General features: G+C 39.0%; 2 protein-coding genes across 7 annotated transcripts; both read right to left on the bottom strand.

The window, feature by feature from the left end:
• Positions 1-1,687: 1,687 nt before the first annotated feature.
• On the bottom strand, positions 1,688-11,719 carry zgc:77486 (uncharacterized protein LOC405808 homolog). Of its 4 annotated transcripts, none has more exons than XM_044360685.1 (7): positions 11,588-11,719; positions 10,235-10,434; positions 9,744-9,855; positions 7,915-8,042; positions 6,851-6,955; positions 5,345-5,446; positions 1,688-1,872 (listed from the first exon to the last, which is right to left on the bottom strand). In XM_044360685.1, exons 2-7 carry the CDS (start codon positions 10,392-10,394, stop codon positions 1,823-1,825), a joined length of 657 nt encoding a protein of 218 aa, XP_044216620.1. In that variant the 5' UTR covers positions 10,395-10,434; positions 11,588-11,719; the 3' UTR covers positions 1,688-1,822. The 4 variants fall into 4 exon arrangements, with proteins under 4 accessions (XP_044216620.1, XP_044216623.1, XP_044216621.1 ...); XM_044360688.1 differs by lacking the exon at positions 11,588-11,719 and adding an exon at positions 11,312-11,524; XM_044360686.1 differs by lacking the exon at positions 11,588-11,719 and adding an exon at positions 11,179-11,305.
• Positions 11,720-11,860: 141 nt separating this feature from the next.
• plin3 (perilipin 3) lies at positions 11,861-21,492 on the bottom strand. Of its 3 annotated transcripts, none has more exons than XM_044360682.1 (8): positions 21,351-21,492; positions 17,102-17,191; positions 16,663-16,858; positions 16,286-16,368; positions 15,419-15,650; positions 13,709-14,049; positions 13,069-13,287; positions 11,861-12,635 (listed from the first exon to the last, which is right to left on the bottom strand). In XM_044360682.1, the coding sequence occupies exons 2-8, from the start codon at positions 17,168-17,170 to the stop codon at positions 12,495-12,497; spliced, it is 1,281 nt and encodes a 426-aa protein (XP_044216617.1). In that variant the 5' UTR covers positions 17,171-17,191; positions 21,351-21,492; the 3' UTR covers positions 11,861-12,494. The 3 variants fall into 3 exon arrangements, with proteins under 3 accessions (XP_044216617.1, XP_044216619.1, XP_044216618.1); XM_044360684.1 differs by having other exon boundaries at positions 13,069-13,284; XM_044360683.1 differs by lacking the exon at positions 21,351-21,492 and adding an exon at positions 21,087-21,302.
• Positions 21,493-22,707: the final 1,215 nt, after the last annotated feature.

Below are 22,707 nucleotides of genomic sequence, written 5' to 3'. Positions count from 1 at the left end.
TAATGTAACCCACCCGTGGTCACGTGAAATAGGCCACCTTGTTTCCGCCCTTGTAAAACCACAAAGATGTTTTCAGTTATTCTGGGGGTGTATCTCTAAATCTGGGTAACTAAAACCAACATAGCCTTATGCATGTCACTAACAAAATACTGTATGTTCTTTGTAATTTGGGTGAACTGACCCTTCATGTTGGGTGGAGATACAGTTTTCTGGGTCAACAAACTCCAGATACTTAAAAATAGGGCTGTGCGATATGATGATATATATCATGTGACAATAGAAAAACATCTACCGTTTCATATTATGCTCTATTGATTATTTTGTTGTGTTGCAAAAAATCACACTCTTCACAGCAATATTTTTCATCATTTGGAGTCTGTCCATCTTTTGCGCAGATTACATTGATAAATTACTCCTTAGCTTTTTACTTGCAAAGCTTTTATTGTACTTATAGTAACGTAATGAGTGTAGACCAGACCAGAAACTATTTATTCATTGAATTTACAGAAAATGTGCTATATCATCATATGTATCGTTATCGGGATATAAAATGACCTATATCAGGATATGAGATTCTGGTCATATTGCACAGCCCTACTTAAAAAGGTCCAAGCTATCTGATCTTTTCAGGGACAACAAAACCAAATCAAGTGTACACCCACATGGTCCTGGGAGGAGGTCTAATCAGGCAAATTAAGTGAAAACACCTGTGTAGGTGGACCATGAATGTGCAGGCATTTTCATTATTATACCTTTCAAGGAGACAAAAGAATGATGTTAGAAAATCTACTTTGGTTTACAAAAGTGTAAAATATAAATACATATGCACAAATGTCCATACCACTGATATTCAGTACTTATGTTTTGTCTGACAGCACCAGCAAGATTATGTACCTGTACAATAATTCTGACTTTATTTATTATATTTTAATGTTATAGCAGGAAAAGCTCAGGTGTGTGTGTGTGTGTCAGCATCAAGCATTAATAACCATAATGATGGCGACACTCCATTTAGTTCAGGGACCCTGCTATCTGCTTCATTGGTATGGCTTACTGGGACACTTTGATTAAAACTATGATTAATGTTACAAGTTACACCTATGTGCTTCCTATAAGTCAAAATGTCTACAGTTAAAGGGTCAATGGATCCATCACTTTTCATTTTTCCAGAGAAAGGTTTCCATTTTTACTTGGACATCAATTATTTTAAGTTTTGTATGGTGAAATGTGAGAATTTGACATTGACATGATTTGGTCAAATTTGTTTTCATAAATTTTTTGAAAATCTTTAACCCCCCCCCCCCCCAAAAAAAACCTAATTTCCTGATTGATAATTTGGTCTCATTAGATAAACTGAGTGTTTCAGAGTTTTAAAATCAGTGCAGTTGATTGGCCCTTATGACTATTCCTCATACGGCATACATTGAAGCTGAACATTAGGCACTATTGTGTGGTACCATTTGTGCCTACAGTGTTTTGCTGAGTCTGAAACAATATACAAGTACAAAGCAGAGGGGCCACTGTATGTAGATGCACTGGAGCAGCACAGAACCTACTCTATGAGTGCTTGTGACTAAACCACTACATACACAAAGAACAAAATCACTGTTTATTTACCAGAAGACTGCATTTCCATGAGCATCTAGCACATTAAAATGCATAAAAAAAATACAAAAGACAAGTATAATTTAAAATAAACTTTGCGATTTTATTGTTTTGTACTTACTCTTACACATCATACAATCCTAAATCTTTAAAGAAAAACAAAATAAAAAGATATCTGGTGGTGTTTCTGGGGGACTGGAGTGCCAAGGGACAGGAACTACAGCTCTGTGAACATTGCAGATTTCATGTGATGTCCCTCAAGCTCATCTTGAAAGACAAAAATGAATCAACTCATCTTCATTTGTCTTCGGTTCTGCAGTGAAACAGAATTCTAACCAGATTCATCATAACTGGCAGGTTTATCATTATTATCATCAATCAAAACCCTTGCATGATGAAGACATTGATTATAAAACATTGTGCTAAAGACAGGATTGAAGACATCAAAACTCTATCAAAGCAACAGAACAGAAGGAAGAAAACAATATGTACTGATAATATCTAGATTATTTAAGTATTGTTGCCCTAATTGCTGGTGCCGAGTCCTTCATCAAAAACAAAAACAGTTTTAGTGATCCAACTGTCTCAAATCGCATGTTAAGAAAAATGGGCCTCCATCCTCTGCCCAAAGTCATAGTCAATATCAGGGCTAAGTATAATTTGATAAATGACATTACAGTTTATTGTATGAATTATGGTGGTTTACATTCAAACTGCTCACATTTATTCAAAAAAAGAGGGTGTGATATGAGCAGTCAATAGAAAACAGAAAGTGTAAACCATGAAATCCACACGATTTACATCGGCTGAACAATCATTCCAAGGAAGGGAATGACTCTGAAAGAACGATCAATCTGTAAAGGAAAGATGACCATCGTTTTGTGGGAGACAATATTTTGTTATGGTTATCAACCCAGCAGGCAAGCTTCAATATTCAGATTACATAAGAAACATCAAACTGCTTCAACCACAGGTTCCCCTTAATATGACAATTATTTTCCTTGTATATAATCATCACTCAAGAACCCCCATAAACTCCTTCTGAATTTCAATTTTCCACAAGTGATGAGATGGAGGAAGAAATCAGACCACAGTCAAGGACTTAAGATGACCAACTTATCTCAGGTAAACAGTCTCAGTGTCGGCATATTAAGTCACAAAGCCACATGTCCATTATAAACACTAAGACTTTAATGGGAGTTCTGATAAAGGCAAATTTTCCAATCATAGTAGCCAGAGCTAAATTCGACCAGATCCTGTTATGATATTCGATGTATACAAGGAAAAGAGTCATTAACGTCCAACACATTCTGCGCTGGCTTATTTAGAAAATGCATTCTCTGCCAATTCCTTGCAACTTTTCTACAGCTTTTTTCATAAATATTTAATGATCAAGATCAAGCAACATTTACAAGGAAAGCTTTTGATAATGAAAAGATGACCCCCCCCCACCCCTTACATCTCACAAGGGGCCTTTTAAACTCTCTGTAATATCACTATGCTATGAATAGAATCAGTAACAGGATAAAAAGCAAGGATTGGAATACTGTGTAATTCAGCGAGGTTAATACAGCTTACAGGGGCTTGTTAACAATCTGACTATTGTAAAATAGAAGCCATGTGGCCTACAGGAGATACTCATGGTGGAGCCAGTGTTTGAAAATACTTTGGACATTACATGGGCAGATGATGTGGCAAATATCTTGTAAACAAAAGGGGGAACCAAGATGGGGGAATAAAATCAGTGCCATTTGCAGCACATTCTTCTTTTTTTTTGTTTGGATAATTATGAAAAGCACTTTTATACACATTGTACTATTCTTCACCATAGTCCCCCACCTTTATTACCTGGCAAAAATCTACATTAAGATTATACTATATGAATAGGAGCCATATGGTATTTACATTTGGAAAAACAAAACAAAACAGTAGAGTCCTGTTAACTTGAACCAGCCATGCATTGTGCTACTGCTGTGTGGCTTTTTAAACATTCCAGCTTCATTTCTAACTGTGCAGTCAGTTACCAAACAGTAACTCATATGTTCTGACTGCACACATGCATTTTAAGTTGATCTTCCTAGAAGAAGCTAGCTAGAAGCGGTCTTCTTGGTAAAAGACTCGTCTGAATCCGAGCACATCGTAAAAGCACAGCGCGCAGCTCTGTAGCATCGCGGCAATCTTTACTTTAGCTGAGCAGAAAGAAGGTGTGTCGATGTGTAGACTAACTGCAACCCGGGTCAGTTTTCATTCAGCATGTGTCAGTGGTCTGCTGGTGGTTAGAGAAACATGGAGCTCCACTCTGTGACTCCACAGAACGAAAAAGGGCATTCAAGAGGAACAAACTGTCTTACTAACATCTCATCGGTCAATCATGCAGGCCTTTTTTTTCAGTTAGCCTGCTATACTGATCAAGTATAAACTGCAAATGACCCAGATGCTGAACAAAACTGAGTAGGTGTGGCACGTTATTTTGTGCTCTGCAGTTTGACACACTTTGTTGTGCTTTGTTTCCAAATCCAAAATAACGTTTTACTGCACAATTGTAACTAACAGCTTAACTGGACTCTACTCCATCGTGTCAGAGCTTGTGTATTTTTTTCTTCAATGGTTATATAATCAAGATGGAATTACTTAAATATAAGTGAAAAGGTTAAATGCAAATCGTACTGATTTGCTGACACATGCTGCCAATCCTCCAGCACAGACCAACCAAACGATAAAAAATAAATAGAATGCAATCACACAATTCAAGCTAACTACAATATATTAATATAGATCTTCTGATGTCATACGCTCATTAAAACAGAAAGAAAAAAAAAAAACAAAAAAAAACAAAAAACAAAACACAGAATTCAATCACTCAGGTAAGTCAAGGTTCTCAGTTACCCTTCCCCTAACCCACCCCCCAACCCCCCCCTCCAATGTTCATGCACCCAATATCAGTATGATAAGTCAATATATCAAAGAGAAACATTTCTGGAAAATGCTGAGACTTGGGAGTCCAACGTGTGGTGACCCATAGAATAAGGGTACGAGGAGATGAGAAGGATAAAAAAAAAAAAAAAAAAAAAATCTGCCAATTTGACAAGAAGTTGACATCATTTTTACTCTGGGAGAAAAATTTATATTCCAAAGCCCTTAAAAGGTCTTGCTGATGGATGAAATCTCCCAGCTAGTTTTTTTTTTTCTTTTTTCAAAACTTGCTAGACCTTCTTAATTGACCTCAGTGTCGTTATCCAGGCTGTGACACATTCCTTAACAGCTTACCCCTGTCTCATTTCAACTACCTTACAGGGATTGTACAAAAATAAACCCACACGATCCCCCGAGTTGAGAAACAAAAAAGGGGTAAAATCAAATGCCTTCCCTCCCCAGAGCAACATGTCCACCAAGCCCCTACCGCTCTCTCCCCAACTCTCAAGCAAATGTGCACACACACACACACACTTTCATACAAACACACACACAAACAGAAACACTTAGGTTCAGCCGCAAACAGTCACTAGTGGAGAGAGAGGGAGATGCTAGTAAGGGAAGCGTCTGGACAGTGGCTGTGACCGCACCACCCCACCCTGCCCGTCTTAGACTACCATGAACAAATGAAGCCATGATATCAGGTGTTTTTCAGCCAAGTCGCCATTGTTCAAATTCACAAAGTCAGAGAGACTTTTTTTTTTTTTTGCACTCAGTCCTCATAACTTCTGAATTTTCTCAGCCACCACGATGGGGTTCTCCTTACGTATGCGGGCTGCAGCTGCACTCCGGTAATCATAGGGACAGTCGTGTTTGTCAGAGTAACGGTGAATGGCACAGAACAGGTTGCCACAGCGACAGTCAAAACCTTCAATAAAGAGAAGTAAACACAATCAGTCTAAAGTCTGTATTGCAAACATTATCACATATTAAAAGAGCAATTGCACACTAATTCTTATATGGAAGACATGTATTGCAGCACTGACCTCTATGGGTCGAAAGGTTCAAATCTAATGCAGCTCTGAGCATCACAGTCTGGGTTTAGTAATTAAACGGGGCATATCTAAAATTGTGCTAACAGTGTGCAATAAAACATCCCTTTAAGAGTAAGAAAGGGCAGAAATGGAGAGTTCGACAGACCCTTGAGGGTGCTGCCTCTATCAGGCTGCATACAAGCCCATTGTGTGCCCACTGCATACAGAGGGTCTGGGTCAGGTTTAATATACAAATATTACAGTTGAACTTTAAATGGCCCCTGGAGCCTGTTTTTAAGGCAATCCACTTTGGAAAAAGGTGTAGACCAACTGTACACTGTGAAATGCCTTTGACTGTGAAATGCACCACCAACCTGCAGTATGTAGCTCTCTGTACCAAAGTGGAAAAATCATGACACAAACCACAGACTGGGGGTTGGATTTTGCATATGTAGGTTACAGGTACTTGATCTTTCTGAGCCCTTGAAACTAGCAATGACTTATAGTTGTAATCATCTAAAGTTGAGGCATTTACTGCAACCTATGTACATTCACTTAGAGTGAATTCAAGAGATGGTTTTTAGGGGAGCCACAGCTTAGATTACATGTGATTGATACTTCCAAAACGGTATTAAAATGATTTGAGTGCAACTGTTATTCATTGTGTTTGAAATGGTGTCAGAGGAGGAATGTGGTGAATGTAAAACAACAAGGAGCTGTCAGTCAATCCTACAGGAACACCACAACTGAGATGTAAGGAAAGATTGAGAGCCTTGTAAGTGAGCTTGGCCCGATGCTCTAAGCGACTGAGCAGCGAGCTCTGATCAGTGATATCAGAGTCAGCAGTAAGATATCGCTTCTATTTCAGAAACCAATGAATATTATCTCCATATTCGTAATGAAACCAAGACAGTTCACTGTTGTGTAACAGTTAAGGGACTCTGATCACATCTCTGTCAGTTGACTTAAAGACAATTTTCATTTTGATAGACTGATTCTTACTTTCAATTTACACTGGACTTCTGACAGTGGTGTGAATTCAAAAATGATTTTTGTGCTGTGCTTTTTGATTCCACAAGATACATCAATGACATGAAAAATGGTGCAATGACAAGATCTTTGGTGCTGTAAACAAATTGTTCTGAATTTCAGACGCTGTCAGGTTATGATTGTCGGGTGAGGGGTGGAGAATCCCAACAATGCCGGTTCATGATTCATAAACCTTTGATCCATGTCAGTAGTTCAGGAGCTCACTGCTCTGTGTGTATGTGTATATGCATCATGAAATTCTTCCTTACCAGTAAGGCCCACTTTCTTCCGGCAAGAAAAGCAACGATTCTTTTTCTTGTTTTTGTCAGGGGTTTGGTCACCATCAGAAGCCTGTGCTGCCTCCCCCACTGGCTCTGTTGAAACAAAGCACAATGAGTGCAAAACAGTTCATTCTTTACATGCTGAAATGGATGATTCAATAGTAGCACAAAGGATCAAAGTATGTTCAACACTAACAGGTCAAATACTATAGATAACCCCGACCCAAAGTAAAACGTTCAAAAGATGCATTGTAAAATCAAAAAGTTAAAATGCATTGATCAAGACGGGGAAATGTACATTAGAGCTAAGACAGATTCTAAAGAAAAAGGTTTTAGGCCAAGTATGACAGAGATGGTGCTGTACATTCTGTCTGCAGTTTCTTTCTCTTTGGGAGCCAATTCTGGCCACTAGACCATTGTACTCTGCCTCAGCTTACACATTTGAATGGAGGCTTTGCCATAACTACAATTTCATTATACTGTAATTTCTTGGTGGATTTAGAAAAGTCACAGAATATGTAGTGCAAATGAAATAAATAAAAGGGGAAACTAATCATTTTACCAATTTGGTATGCTATAATTCTACTGCTGAACCAGAAGCGTTTTTCAGGGTCTGTGGTGGAGGATAGCACCGATCAGAAAATTTCTTGCACATTTCTGATATCTCAACTCAGGGTATTTGATACAGATCCCTGATCTGATACCAGCACTTTCTTTTCCATATTCAAGATCTGTACACCACACTGTGGGGACCTCACTTGAATCATTCTTATGTAAGGTAACATAAGGTAAGGGATTGCTGAGGCATTAAAAACTGAGTCAGTAGACTCTGGTAACTTAAAGAACACAGCTGATGACATTACTAACTTACTAACTAATGACATTTAGAAACTGTATTCAAAGTAGATCAGTCACGTCTAGCCGAGACCTGATATACCCCCAGTCTAGCTGTTTATTGATAACCTGCTCTCCCCTGCGATGAGCCTGACTTGCTGTAAGTGGAGTGACACTTGGGCTGATTGGTTTGTCAAAGAACCACAGTTTTCTATTACCTGTGCTGCTGGAAGTACCCTCCTCTTCTCCCTCCTCAGCCTCTGCTCGATCAGAGTCTACAGCTCCTGAATCCTGGGAGATGCTCATAGCTGTCATCTGTTGAGTTACAGGGCTGGGAGAGCTGGGACTGACATTACAAGAACATAAAATACAATTTTAGACCATATAAGAAAATGTATGCCAATTCAAAAATATAATTAATATTCATAACTACTTTTTTTTTCAAATTAATTTGGCAATAAATGTATGGAAGAAAGATCTATGTATATTTTGTTAGATGGCAAATGTAAGTAATAGCCTTCTTAACTTCATTCACAACGTAGACGCTCTTGATGCCCTCCAGAATGACTTCTATGTGAAAATGGAGTAATCACAATCCACACAACATAGCTGTAGTAACCCCACACATCTCTTCAACCACAGAACACCGAAAATAGCTCAAGACATTTTGCTATATTGCATTTTTCCTTGTTTTACTTTGCTATATACTCATTGCATCCCATCAGTTTGTCTGGTGGCTGACTACTAATTATTTGGATCTGTTTCTATCACAATCATATTAATGAGACAGACGCACCCACTAACAGACAGGGCATACAGAAACAAGACAGCACATACATATATATGGTGCACAGTTATCCACGACTACACAAACCAGACATATCAGGCCCAAAACCCTTCTGATAATTCCAAAATTTCATCATACTAGGAACAAATGCTTGTTTGGACTTATCTGTAGACATTCTGGGAAAAATAAACCCATTAGTGAAACATCTTTGATAACTGGGTGCACTGTAATGTTGGTAATGTGCATTTCCCAGGAAACTCATAAATGCAATCATGGGTCTTATATTAAACTACAGTACAGTTACTGCTCAAATAATAAATCCACTAAAAACCTATCTTATATTCCTACTTTAAATACTATCCTGGTCTACTGTCATCTTGTTTGGTCTCTTTCCAACAAAAGGACAGTTATCTCTATAACAAAGTCTGAAGCAAAAACACATAATAATACAAACATTTGCTTTTAATCTATTAAAAACAGCCCCATAAAACTCAAAAACACCATCATCTTCAAATTCCTTTCTCATCCATCCCCCTTCTTTTAAATTTTAAAATCCAAAAATACTGATTTATTGGCGTAACTAAAGCAAATCATACAACAGCTCTCACAAAATGCCTTATTACAAAAAATGAACTAGGCCTGCAACAAGTATTCAACATCATTATGCAGCAGTTTTAAGAACAAGCCCTCAAGCAAGTACATTTCTCTTCAGTTTTTCTTTCCGTGTCAACTTTAAACAACAGAGCTCTATGAAACTGAAGCTGCATTTGTTTATCACTAGAAAACAATGCTTATACCTAAAATCCTCTAAAAATATCAGCAAAACAACTATGTGAATGAAAAAACACTGATCCATACTAGCCGATGACAACACCATCCACAATAAAAACTTATTTTTTCACAAAATGAGAATGCAGTTTTGTTTCAAACCCCCACAATAAGTCACAATATCTCCATAAGTTTAAAGGTGAATCTGTGCGGACAAAACAGAAGCGCAAAGAGATGCTCAAACAGCTGTTTTTAAGACGAGAAATTTCAGCAAATTGAGTCCAGAGAAACCTCCAAATGACAATTATACAATGCTCAAATTCTAACAATTCTAAAAAAAACATTTGAAAACAAACACAGATGATTGTGTGTTTATTTTTACTTGATGAATGACTTATCAGAAAGATTATATCTGATTCACTGATTTACTGGTTTAGCAATCTTTGAAACAATACAGGTATGAGCAAATTTCCAAACATTCAGTCAACTTACCTGGTTGTTTGTTCCTCAGGCGGGGTTCCTGCCACCTCTGTGCTGGGCTCTGAGGTTGTGTTCTCCACAGTCACACCAGCTGATCCTGGTGATCCTGCCGGTGATGTAGCAGCTGTGTGGGGACAGAACAGTCTGACAGCTCGAACAAAACAGAACCTGAGGTTTTGGCCCTAAACATGGATGACTTTCCATTCGTTTCTAAGTATCTTATTTTGTGCTATTTATTGCCAGTACTTGTCTACAATGATCACATGTATTTTGAGTTAATGTGAGACAACAGATGGAGATGTCACTCTCTTGCTTTCTGATGCCACAGTGCAGGCAGCTACTGCTACCTCTGTTCTCCAACCCCTTTTAGCAAATTCAAGTGCCCATCATGTCTGTGCAATTTTTGAGTGACCCCCTGCTCCAGGTTCATGTCCTTTCCACCTAACTGACCGATATCCAGCACCCCCTGCTTTTTATAGGTCATGTCTCTCCCATCTTCCTACCTTTCTCTCCCGGGGGGCTGGATCGCCCCCCTCCCTGTTGTCTCTGCAGGTGTTCCTTGTAGCAGACCGAGCACATGCCGTTGGTGCGGGGGTTACCATAGAAACCGCATCCCATAGTGCAAAGCATTGGCACCTGCGTCTGATTGGTCTCCTGAGCCATACTCTGACAGAGGGGGTAAGGGGGATGGGAGAGGATATTCCTGAAAATGGGGTTGCAGAAGTTAGTCAAAATGATTAACAGTCCCTGCTTGATTACATGGTTATTAACGTTTAAGCTAAAAGAGCTTGGAGACTGGCATTGGAGCATGAGAGTAGAGTTGGAGCAAACTGTGAGTTTATTTGTAAACTAAGGTTATGACCAGCTAATTGTAGCTGTAATGAAGGATCACATCTACATCATTAAAAATTAAGTCCAACACCAACAGAGTGACAAAGTCCAGTTCTAGTAAAGCAGAACTGGACTTTGCCACACTTAACTGAAAATACTGTTTAAATTATGTAGCTAAATTAATGCATAAGGTAAAAGCAATCTCTGACATTCATGGCATAATATGACATAGCTACATAATAATGTAATGATCCTCTTGATTTCAACATTAGCTGAATGCACCAGGAGTGTTTCACAAGTAGTAACGTTAAGCTATAGCATTACCACTCAAACTAGGTGGAGAGCTGAGCACAGCAATGAAAACAAAAGGTACAAAGAGACGTGCACAATTCCATTGCAAAAGGCAAATTACAGTCTGCGAAAACATACGCTAGCTCAGCTAGGTCATGGTTTCTTCCGCCGCACAGCAAGATGTTTTGGTCAGAACAAAGTTAACTAAAAAGGAACAAAAGCTAAGACACGTCTGCACAAAACTACCCTGAAAACTTCAACGGAACCCTAAAATTAACCGATGATCTGGCAAACGTTAAAACTACAATGAAGCTAAACAACTTACAGCTGACTGCCCCCAGTTTGAGTTTGTCCGCAGCAGAAAACAATTGGCGTCCTATGCTTGCATAGCTCAAAGCAAACACTGTAACATTAGCAAACAGCTTCGCTGGACGTTTTGTCTGTCTGACACTACATACCAATGCAAAAAGAAAGGACAAATCTCGCTTGGTAGCCTCCCATCATGATGGAAATCAAGAAAATAAGCACTACGGCGTCCTTAGCGACAAACTGTAAACAAACCTTCTGTTTTAAATCGAATAAACGGCTCGTGTTAGCAGGCTAACGTTAGCTGGACTGCTAGCATAATCAGGCAGCCCGAAAAAGCAGTGGGCTCCCTGACAGTGTCCCGGCTGGTTTTAAATCGGTTACACGCAGCGGGACTCTACCATAGCGGTCTAGGGTGAAGACAGTACCTGAAATTCAAGGTACCGGCGGCTGTCGACGACCTTGGGCTTCAGATTTGTACAAGTTGTGTCCCCAGCAGAGCGCGCGGCCTCCTACCCAGCGCCAGCTCCCGACATTCGAAACAACGACCATGACGTCATACCCAGCATCGATTCAGCCTTCAGTCAAACGGCCCAGCATAGCAAAGTCCACCACCCCGCTCACAAAAGTTCACAATAACAGCAAAACACTCAAACATGACACTCTGAAGACAATGCTCACATGCGACACTGAGGCTGTGCTGTGTCCAAAAATATTTATTAACATGTCAAGCTCACTGACAGTTCATTAACTGCTTCCATAAACTCATCAAGGTTCAGACACAGAATACTGAAATTAAAATGGGTGATTTAAAAACAAATGAAATGCATTATGAACTGTTAAAGTGTCAAATGTCAAGATGTTCGCTCGTGACTGCTTTATTATCACGAGGGGAGCTTAGGGCCCCTGAAATGATCTTGGTGTTTTGCAGACAACAGAAATTTGGCTTAGTTCTGGGAATGCTTTAAATTATTTTTTATCCTCTATCAAAAAGTCTTTCAAACACCAGTATGGGCACAGACATAGATAATCTTTGAGCAGATGTACAAATGTTATTTATCCTGGAAAAGATAAAAGTGCACAAATTCATACATTCTCTCAGGCCACAGATCAGTGTGCTTGGTTATGATTAAATAGCATTCACTTTCACATCACAAATGTAGTGTCATTCACTAATAAGTGCATCATAAAGAGTAATGATCACATGAATTTCAGGCCTCTTTCATTAAAGCTGATATGCAGTATTTTTTTTCAAATGGTCCATCTACAGTAAACATTAGTCTTCTGTCACCACACTAAATTAACTCATGAAGAAACACAACAAAGTCTTCAAGTCTATTTCTGTGGTCCGGCCTGCTCCATCGGCACATCTTTCTCTGCCCTCTCAGTGATCTGAGGTGCGAAAGGCCCCACCAGCCAGTTGAGCGGTGTGTTGTTTAGCAAGTACTCCATGACACCATCCAGAGACTGCTGAACCTAGGAATAGCAACATATCAGTATTACTTTCCACACAATAACTTTATCATAAATACTCAAATACTTTATCAAATATTTCTGTGGTTAACAAATACTTTACCTCAGAAATATGCTTAAGCTTTATTATTGTTAGGGAACAATGAGGTTACAAGTGTACATTACTAAATACAACATAAACTCAACTGTCCTAGTTTCATAAATGCATATGAATGAGGAGATCCTCAGAATGGATGTTTGTTTATGTACAATATGCATTACTGTGTTTCCCAGGGGTATTATTTAAGTACCAATGAAAAGTTAATGGAAGAACTAATTGTGTTAAGTGACGAAATAGAATAAAAAGGAAATACAAATTCAAGCAAGAAACTATATTTAGCTTAGCTGATGCAGCAAATAATACACTGAGGTAAAGACTGTGTAGAGCAATTAGTACTTGGGTCAAGTGGTAACGGCTCCGCTCCAGCAGGAGGGGTGTGAGGGTGCTGGTGTTCCCGAAAGAGGAGTGCAGATCTTCGGCTGATCGTCTGGCATTGGTCAGCTGCTCCTGGACTGCTCCTGGCAGACCCTGAGCACTTGACACCACATTGGAGCACGCTGACCGCAGCTGGTCACTTAGACTGTGCACCATGGAGAGGACCCGCCCTTCCAGCTGCTGTGAACAGACAGTGAATGATAAACATTGACATATTTTATGAAATATGATAATATAGCTTTAACATATAAATTCATCCCAATTCCCTTCCATTACTGAGGCATCTGAATTTTGGTGACACAATGTAATATCACTCCTGTCCCGAAATCTGTGATGGCATTATAAAATGTCAGCCTCTAAAATGCCACTCTGATTTATTGCTGAATTTCAGGGCTCTTGTTTTGTTCTTGTAACTATCAGAGAAATGTCCTTTTTATTTGTCTTTTTATTTCATTTGTTCAAGCAGTATTCTTGTCACTTTGGAGCATACATGCTGCACATGTACAGCATATGCACTTTAGAGGCTGTGAAATGCAAGAATAATCTGGTTAGAAACCATTAGTCGATACCATAGTCAGTTCCCAAATGCTACAGGCCTGACCTCAGTCTCATCTTTGGTCCCATCTGGCTCTGACTCTGTCTGTCCAGCTCCAGCTTGCCTCTGCTTCCACTCTGTCCAGCGCTGCAGCAGCTGTTCTGAGGCTCCTCCTATTTGGTTGCTGGCAGAACCCAGACTGGTACGTGCACTCTCTAGCAGGTCCAGAGTACTGGTAATCTGAGACACGGCAGCATGGGTAGTATCCCTGGCATGCCGTGCACGGAGCAGAGACTGCTGTAGGGCTCTCTCCTGTACCTTGGCAGAGAGTTTCCCAAGACGGACAAAGTAGCTGGGGCTAGCTGATGGGGTAGCCATCTCACTTGTGGCAGGTTCAGCTACAGCAGCTGAAATAGAAAAGAGTTAATTTCATATATTCTCAAAAGAGTAGCTTTATATTGCAGGTTTATCTGTTAAAAATGGGTTAAAGTATTTAGCTTCTGTGAAGGCTAAGGTTCATACACAGTAACAATATTTCCTTTTGTCTGTCTTAAAAGCCAGGTGCGTCTGTGGGCCTTTGCCACCGTAACCATTGAAATCCAAAATCCCCAAAGTACTACCATCATGGGTACTTTGCTGATGCAGCTAATTAGAGTTGCAACTGCATCTTTTTCATATCCATAATCAGAGAAGAGGACAACCTCTTGTAGTATTTGTACTATACTGGCGTGTGGCAGGTTGTCATAACATGACATCACAGTAGCAGGTGTCAAAGCTGTGAGTGCTGGAAACTGTAGGTGGTTTACCGGCCAAGTTAACAGAAGGTAAGTTCATTGTAATGTCCTGCCCCCCTCGCTATGAATAGCATCAGCCATTCATGTGCTCAACACCAGACAGAAGGGACTATTGTGACGATCACCCCCATCTTGCCTTTATAATGACAGTGGACAGTTTCATAAAAATTGCTGTTTGATCAACAAATCAATGACGCAAGTGTAGACTGCAAGCTGCTGACTTACACAGTAAATGGCAACAGCTACAAGACCTACTGTTCACACATATTAATTATGTGAATAAATTAAATTTAAGTAAAACGTAGTCTAATCATTAAACTTTAACATTTTCCTCCTAAAGTAAATCTGTAGCATTACTAACGCTTAACAGAAAATGGATGTCGCTGCACATACTTTTCATTTTCCAATGTGGAACTTAATACAATTTCTTTACATGTATCTTTAGGTTGGACATGAAAATGAATAGAACAAAAAATGCCAAATATCTGATTGAGATGATGTAGCAGGTCTCAAAAGGCCATCAGTCTTGTTTGCATGACATATGTTAAAGTTATAATATATGGTCCAAATGTAAACAAAAGTATAATCAAAACTTGAAACACAGGATTGGAGCCTGTTATCACTCTCACTTTGATTGACTGGTGTGTTCATTCAAAGACTAACTCTAGACAACAATTAAATCTAAATTATGAGTGCTTTGTTGTTGATAAGTATTTCATAAACTTTGCATTATCACATGTGCATATACCTCAATTCAACCCTTAGTTCCTTACTTATCTTATTAGCTTTACACGAAAAGTTGGGGATAAGCCACTTAACATATTTACTTAACATCTGTGATAAAAATTTGACAAACTGGCTTTGAAATTTGTTTCAGCTTCATTTGATCCAACTGTCAAAACACACCTGTCTTTACTTCAGCAGTAGACATATTGGTTTTTACGGACTGATCGTGCTTGCCACATTTAGGATAGCTACTGACCCAGCTCTCTCTCAGTGAGTGGTAGGTTCTGGTCAACCCAGTCCTCAGATCGGCTAAGGGCCATGCCCATCCCACTGCTGACCATCTGGCCCATCCTGGTGCCCATGACGGTGCTGATGCCTCCGCTGACTGCTGCCCGGGTCAGTTCAACACCACCCATCACAGCCCCCACCACAGCGTCTTTGGCCCCTGTCACTGACTGGTACACCATGCCCACTGTGTCCGACACCACCTGTGGAAGAAAGACGAGGTAATGAGGCACTCTGCGAGTACTAGGTGTTGTTATTATGTATTTGGTACATAGCTCTTATCCTGACAATAGCTAGAAGGAGCAGCTGATAATGCAGGGTGCACCCGTATGAGAAAATAAGGTACAGGGTGAAAAGAGGAAAAAAAGAGAGGCTGTGGACAAGTCACCTTTTATATTTTGCTTGTTTGTGGTAATTTCAACCCATGGCCAAGTTATTTTTACAGTTACAGTAACTGCTTAGATATTCTGAGATGTAAGCATTGTTGCTATGGTTACCTGTAGTTTAATATAACGCATGCACCGATTTAGAAAGCTGGTTAAACTATTGACCTGAATTACTGTATGTTTGATGTGTCTTGATACGTGAATCAGTAACAAATAAAGAAAAAAAAGTATTTTTCATGCCCATGGGAATGATTATCACACATTATTACAAGGGCTGCTATTCTGTAAGAAGACTTTCAGTGTGATAAATGGTAATATTATGAATCAATACAATCACACAGTTAAACAGGTGAGGAGAAAAGGAGCATCACCAAGGACAAAATGAAAAAGTAAAAGTGGAGATGTTGTTTTTTTGTTGTTTTGTTGCCTACATTATAGTAGAATGGTCTGACCTTGTCTGCTGGTTGTTGAAGAATAGGCAGCTTCTCTTCCATTTTATCCAGTCCTTTCATGGCATATTCATTTACTGTAGCAACTGAAAAAAGTGCACAACAGCATTTTTTTTTTTTTTTGGAGGAATAAAATGTTTTGATAATGACAAGAATCCTAAATGTATCAAGTAAAAGAGTTGAGAGACCTCTAGATAAAGATATGCATATTATATTGTTAGAAGAAGAAACAAGTGGATCTGACATCAGTTTCACACCCGCGATGTGCAGCAAGCCTGCAATATTATGTATATATGTACATTTTAACATTGTAAATTTACATGCTTTCATTGCACATATATTACATCATATTTTTTTTTTACACGGAGAGCAGAACCTACGCTGCGGCTCTATGATGTCCAGAAGAGGCTTGGACCCGGTGGTGGCAGCTGCTCCCAGGGTTCGGACCCCAGTCTCTGCTACATCAATCACTCCCTTTAGCAAGGGCACATTGTCTTTGGTGGTACTGTAGGCGCTGGAAACAGCCTCACAAGCTGAACTGACCAGTGGCAAGTTGCTCACTCGAGAAACAACAGTCTAGGAAATTAAAAAAAACAAACAAAAAACAACCATTATTGACATCGAAAAGGCTTAAAAATTGTGAAATACAATCCAGTTTCTATAAAGCTATTTTCAGTGCAGGTTTTAAGTATTCTGTTAGGGATAATGATTGATTTCCCACAGTGGCTTATCAAAATGGGGAAATTCTGAGCGTCAAATGAGTTCATCATATGCTCCAGTTTTGTAATAGGTGTCATTTTGGGTCACAGTGCTCCTCACCTGCTGGTCTCCATTAGCTGGTTCTGCTGCTGCAGCTCCAGTCTCATTAGTCTTCCCACTGTCTGCCATTGTGACTGCTGGATTCAATCTCTGACATGGAATATAGTGTCAGAAACGGAGATTCACCTCACATTGCTTAGTATTCATGATGAAACACTTGCTCCTCTCTGATATTCTTTAAGTGGCTGATATATTTTATCTCACAGAGAAATAGTGTCTAATGAATTAGGGAATGGAATCACAGTCCTGTCGGATGGCTTAATATGGGCAGAGAGGCAATTCAACCATAATAAATTAATTTGTCAACACTATGATGCAATGAGGATGTAACTGCTGCATGTAGAAAGACATGAAAATGAAGAAAATGGTGCAGCCAAGCAAACACTGACTCTACACTATGTGTTCAGTTGAAAGTCAAAAATCAGTTAATGATATATTTGGAGTTTTGTTTTTCTTGTTGATATCCCACAGCTATATTTTTACATTTTAAAACTCTGAAGATGCTGCGTAATAGCATCCTGATATAATAAAGTCTTAACATCAGACGCTGGGTAAAATCTAGAATTTGCTAATGAAAATAGGAACAAATGTTTTGCAGAACAGGATATAGACATACACACATACAGTAAGTATGTGTGCAAATATAATAACTATTTTTACTTCTAGATCTAATAATATCACCACTAAGGAGAAAAACAGTTTCATGATTATCTGTGTGTTACGTTATTTCAACTTGAACTCAAAATAATTAAAGAATATCAGCCTGACATTTTAATAGCACATTTAATCATGACTGAGGTCAGTTTTTAAAGTAATTCTTGGTGGCCACATAGGAGGACTGAAAAGGTTAAAAAAAAACTGGTCCATGAGATGCTGTTTGCTTTCATATTTTTTAAAAAAAAGTATGAATACAACATGAAGAAATACAGAGATGATAAATTATGGAAAAGAATTACAGGGATGCAAAAGTTTGTCTAATTTGAAATGATTGCTTTGAGTCAGAGAAAAGCCATGAATAAATGGTAAGAACTAGGGCCCTGTAGGGCATTAATGCTGAAGACTGATTATTCACAAACTCACATGAAGGCATGTGGGCAAAATGGACCTCTGGTATCATTTATATCAAGTGAAAGTTCTTCAGTGAAATATTGGGCAATACGGCACTTCTACTAATATAACATATTGCTTTAAATGAAAACTAGGCCATAAGAATCACTCAAGTGAAATGCTGCTTCAAGTGAAAACTACCCTATTGCATTACTACAATGAACAAATGCCTTAAATGAAAACTCAATTGCACAGGGTAAAATAAAGCCACAATTAATTAAACCAATGGTCCTATTATCAATCCAGTTTCTATTCTTCTTGAACTAAGGAGCAGAAACTGTACAGTATGTCATTTTCAAATCAACTTAGGCTCAACTTTGCACAAGATGGGTGACACACCATAGATCAAGTCCTCGATCACTACCACACAATACTTTATGTTATTATATATCACAATATTGATAAATATAGTAATTGATTAAGGTTTATGGATAAGAACAACCAGATGGGAGTGTCAGTTTTTGTCTAATACAGTTAACTGAATCACAAGTAAAAATGTGTCATAACACTGAATTAAAAAAAAAAAAAATCAAACAAAAAATCCAATATTACCATAAAACAGTCCTGCTCATTTTTTGGAATATTGCTTACAATGGTCTAATACCACAAGATATTATATATTAAAGCTACCACCTTATAAACAGTATGGCAACATTTATGACCATAAACAAATAAATGTGTAATGTCTCATGTAGAGCTGAAATGACTACTCAATTAATCAATTAGTCAATCAACTAAAACAAAGAAAAAAAAAAGGATTTGCAAATATTTTGACAATGTATTAAATGGTTAAAAGTGATTTTTCAAGAAAAAATGTCTATTATTCTCTGGTTCCTGAGGATTTGCTGCTTTTTTTGTGTCATGAAAAGACAAAGAAAAGAAAAGGTGATGGCACAAAACATCTGGATGTAAGAACAACGCATCATGAAATGAATATCTTTGGGTTTTGACTTGTTGGTCAGAAAGTAAGCAATATGAGGATGTCAACTTGGATTCTGATGAATTATAATGGGAACAGTTGTGATTTTTCATTATTTTCTGTTCATGTTATAGACCAAACGATGCAGCCCTAGTCTCAAGCTGCACATCGCCATAACAACAACAGCTACTGTAATCTCTTGTAAGTGAGTGAGTAAAGGTATAAGTGGGAGGACGTGAGACAATAAAGAAGAGATACAGTGAAGGAAGCGAAGAGGCACATTAGCTGATTGGACAGAACCCTCAGCAGCAAGATCTTTCCCTTCTCCTTCTTGTGCTCACAACATGTGGATGGCATCTGTCTGTGCTCTACCAGATGGCGCAGTGAGACAGCAGTCGACTCCACCTGTCTTTACGTGAACACTGTTAACGAGTGCTTCGCATGCTTGACCCCGTGTATAAAGGCAGAGGAGTCAAAGGAGGATGTGACCCTTGTGATCATACAGCTGTAGCAACCTGGTGCCAGCCTGCAGCAAATGCTCAGGTAGATTAGGCTAAACATCCACCTGACAGGAGGTAACGCTGACAGAAAGACGTGCCTCACACATCCAACAAACTACGCTGAAGAAAAGCAGTTTCAACCACTGATGACCTTCATATGGAACGACTGTTTATTCATTTCAGACGTTCTTTTGGATGTCAGTCTGAATAAAAATACTCTCTCTGATATTTTCATGACCTCTGCTGCTGCAGACAGTCTCTCCAGGCTCTGAATGATTGCAAATTGCATTTTGTTGCAACAGCCTGGTTGAGCAACATGTTTTTTTTTTTTCTTTCTGAGAGGCAGTTGATGAGATCTTCACTAGCTTTATTACAAAGCAAAGTCTGACACTCTGCTCCATGATATCAAGAGTGAGATAAACTCAAGATAATTTTCAGATACACAGAAGGCTATTATGCAACACAATGGAAGACATTCGGAAATAATCGTATCACTGAAGCGATTCCACCAAAGCACCTACAAAAAGACTGTCTGTGCTCTGTCTATGGCATCATAAGACTATTTGTCACATCCTCGCAATGTTGAGCAGCAACATCTTTTTCTTTAAGTCCAGAAAAATGGAAGCTGCTATGCTCCCTCTGGAGGCGATGTGACCTTTGATATTACCGGGCAGGCTGGTATATCTCACCAGGAAACTATTGAGATACTTGCCATAGGAAACATTGTTGGAGTTGAAACAAAGGAGAAATCACTATTAGTCAGTGGGTTAAAGAGACTACAGCTGTCCCTGATCTGACAGGAGGAAGAAAGAAACAGATAGAAGAAAGAAACATGGTAAAAACAGCAAAGTAAGTAAATTATCCAAAGAAGGGAAGAGCTTGGTTCTTAAATGTGGAACGGTCTTACGTAATCAGTTTTTTCTATAATAGTGTACACTGGCATCAGTGAAATGAATTTGCATGAGGTGAAGAGCATTTAGTCAGAGGCTAGCCTGGAGGTCGGGGGTCCAAAACAAATCTAATAGGTCAAAATATGATTAAAGGGATATGAAGGAAAATAAAAATCTGTTACACAGAATTATGTCTCTAAATCTTCTGCTTCTTCTTGTGAAATATTGTATACTTTCATTTCACCAGGTATAAAAAATACCTCATATCAAACAAAAATCAGTCACTGGTTGGCACTAGGGCCCACAAGTTGCTTCAGTAAAGGGTCATTTGGTCAGAAGGGTGGGTTCTAACCACAGATTTAACCACAGCAGCAGCTTACAATGCAAATGTAAAACTGTAAACTGTGACAACGCTGCTAGGAGGAGGATTTCCATTATTCATTCATTGCTCAGCCCATAAATTCTCCCTTTTGTCTGCTTTTTGACATAAAATGATGTCCTTCTCAAGAGGGCGCACTGTTCACTACGCAGCTGTCATTTCCTTCTAGTTTAAAGCTGATGAACTTTACCCCAAATGAGGAAATAAACGATCTGCCAGCGTCACTTCAGCAAACAGCCACTTTCTTTTCATCGGTTCTCCCTAATTCATCATAATCTCTGGTCGGTGCAACAGTCGTCGGCGATAACAAGCAAACTGACTGTAAACAGTTGTTTCCTCAATAGTTAAAAAGGAAGTAACAAGTTAGTTTCGTGAGCTGTATCTTAGCAACACGCCGTCGTCAGGTTGAGTACTGGTTTAAAAGCAAAACAGAGCTGTCAAATCTCACACTGACCTCACTGGCAGCCTGTTGCTCCGTTGTCCTGCCGTGACCTGCAGTGTAATGCTGGTCAATGATCCGGTCCAGCCTACAATAAGGCCCTGTGTCTAATCACACGGCAGAGCTGCACTGTCTTCAGTCCGGCCAGAAAGGCGGAGTGAGGGAGGGATTGTCATATAAACTTTTAACCAATTAAATCACAGCACTCAGAGGTCAGTGCGGACTGCTACTGTCATTATCTGGTTAGAAATAAATGACATTGGGACACATGAGACATTTGCTTCTTATGTTTCTATTGTTGTACTCACTCAGCTGACGTTTGGATCATCTTGCATCTTGCCTTGTAGATTAGTCTCTATTTTAGAGAACTGTCTAATTTTGGATTCTCAGTTTGATAAACTCAATGATAATGTGATTATATAAAGATGAATACATTTAATGTGTATGGTGAGCAGTGTCTTTATCCTACTTACAGTAGTTAAGTACAAGTTTTGAGGTACTTCGCTTGAGTAGTTTTTATTTTATGCTGATTTATAATTATAGCTTATATATGATTATTCTACTGCCACATTTCAGAGGCAAATATTGCAATTTATAGTTTAGTTACTTTTTAGAATGATGTGACACATGATTGGCTCATAAAATATGATGGATTATTATATATTAAACTATCCAGCAGTAGTCCTATATAAAGCAGTCAGTGTAATGCTCTGGACTGGTTTTCCTCATACTTAGCCAACAGGAAAATTTTCATTTCTGTTGGGGAACTTACCTCATGAACAGTTCTGACTAATCATGGAATACCACAAGGATCAATCTTGGGACCTATTCGGTTTACCCTGTACATGTTACCCCTGGGACAGATAATCCGTCATCACAGCATCTCCTTCCATAGCTACGCATATGATACATAGCTGTACCTGCCATTTAAACCTTCTGACACTAGTAAATTAGCCTCACTACATAGCTGTCTACGTGATATAAAAAGCTGGATGTCCCAAAACGTCTTAAAAATGTAACTTTCACAAGACGGGAGTTCTCATCATTGGCCCTGAACATATCACAAAACAAATACAGCCACTCCTTGGCTCTCTCACTCCCAACATAAAGTCAGCTACAAAAAATCTACTTGTTATTCTGGATAGTCAATATGTACAGAAAGTAGTCCAGTCGTGTTTTTTATCAACTGGGGAACACAGAAAGAATTATACATAATCTGATATCCTCTCCCCTTGATTACTGTAATGCCTTGTTTACCTGCCTGACCAATCGAACTATGGAGCAGCTCCAAATTGTTCAAAATTCAGCAGCAAGACTATTGACCACAACAAAGTGATTCTCTCTCATCAGGCCTAGCTTGGCTTCACTGCAC

Source organism: Thunnus albacares, chromosome 9 (assembly GCF_914725855.1).
Source record: "Thunnus albacares chromosome 9, fThuAlb1.1, whole genome shotgun sequence".
Taxonomy (NCBI): domain Eukaryota; kingdom Metazoa; phylum Chordata; class Actinopteri; order Scombriformes; family Scombridae; genus Thunnus; species Thunnus albacares.
The sequence above is the reverse complement of the archived record's forward strand: the minus strand, read 5'-3'. Positions and strand labels throughout refer to the sequence as shown.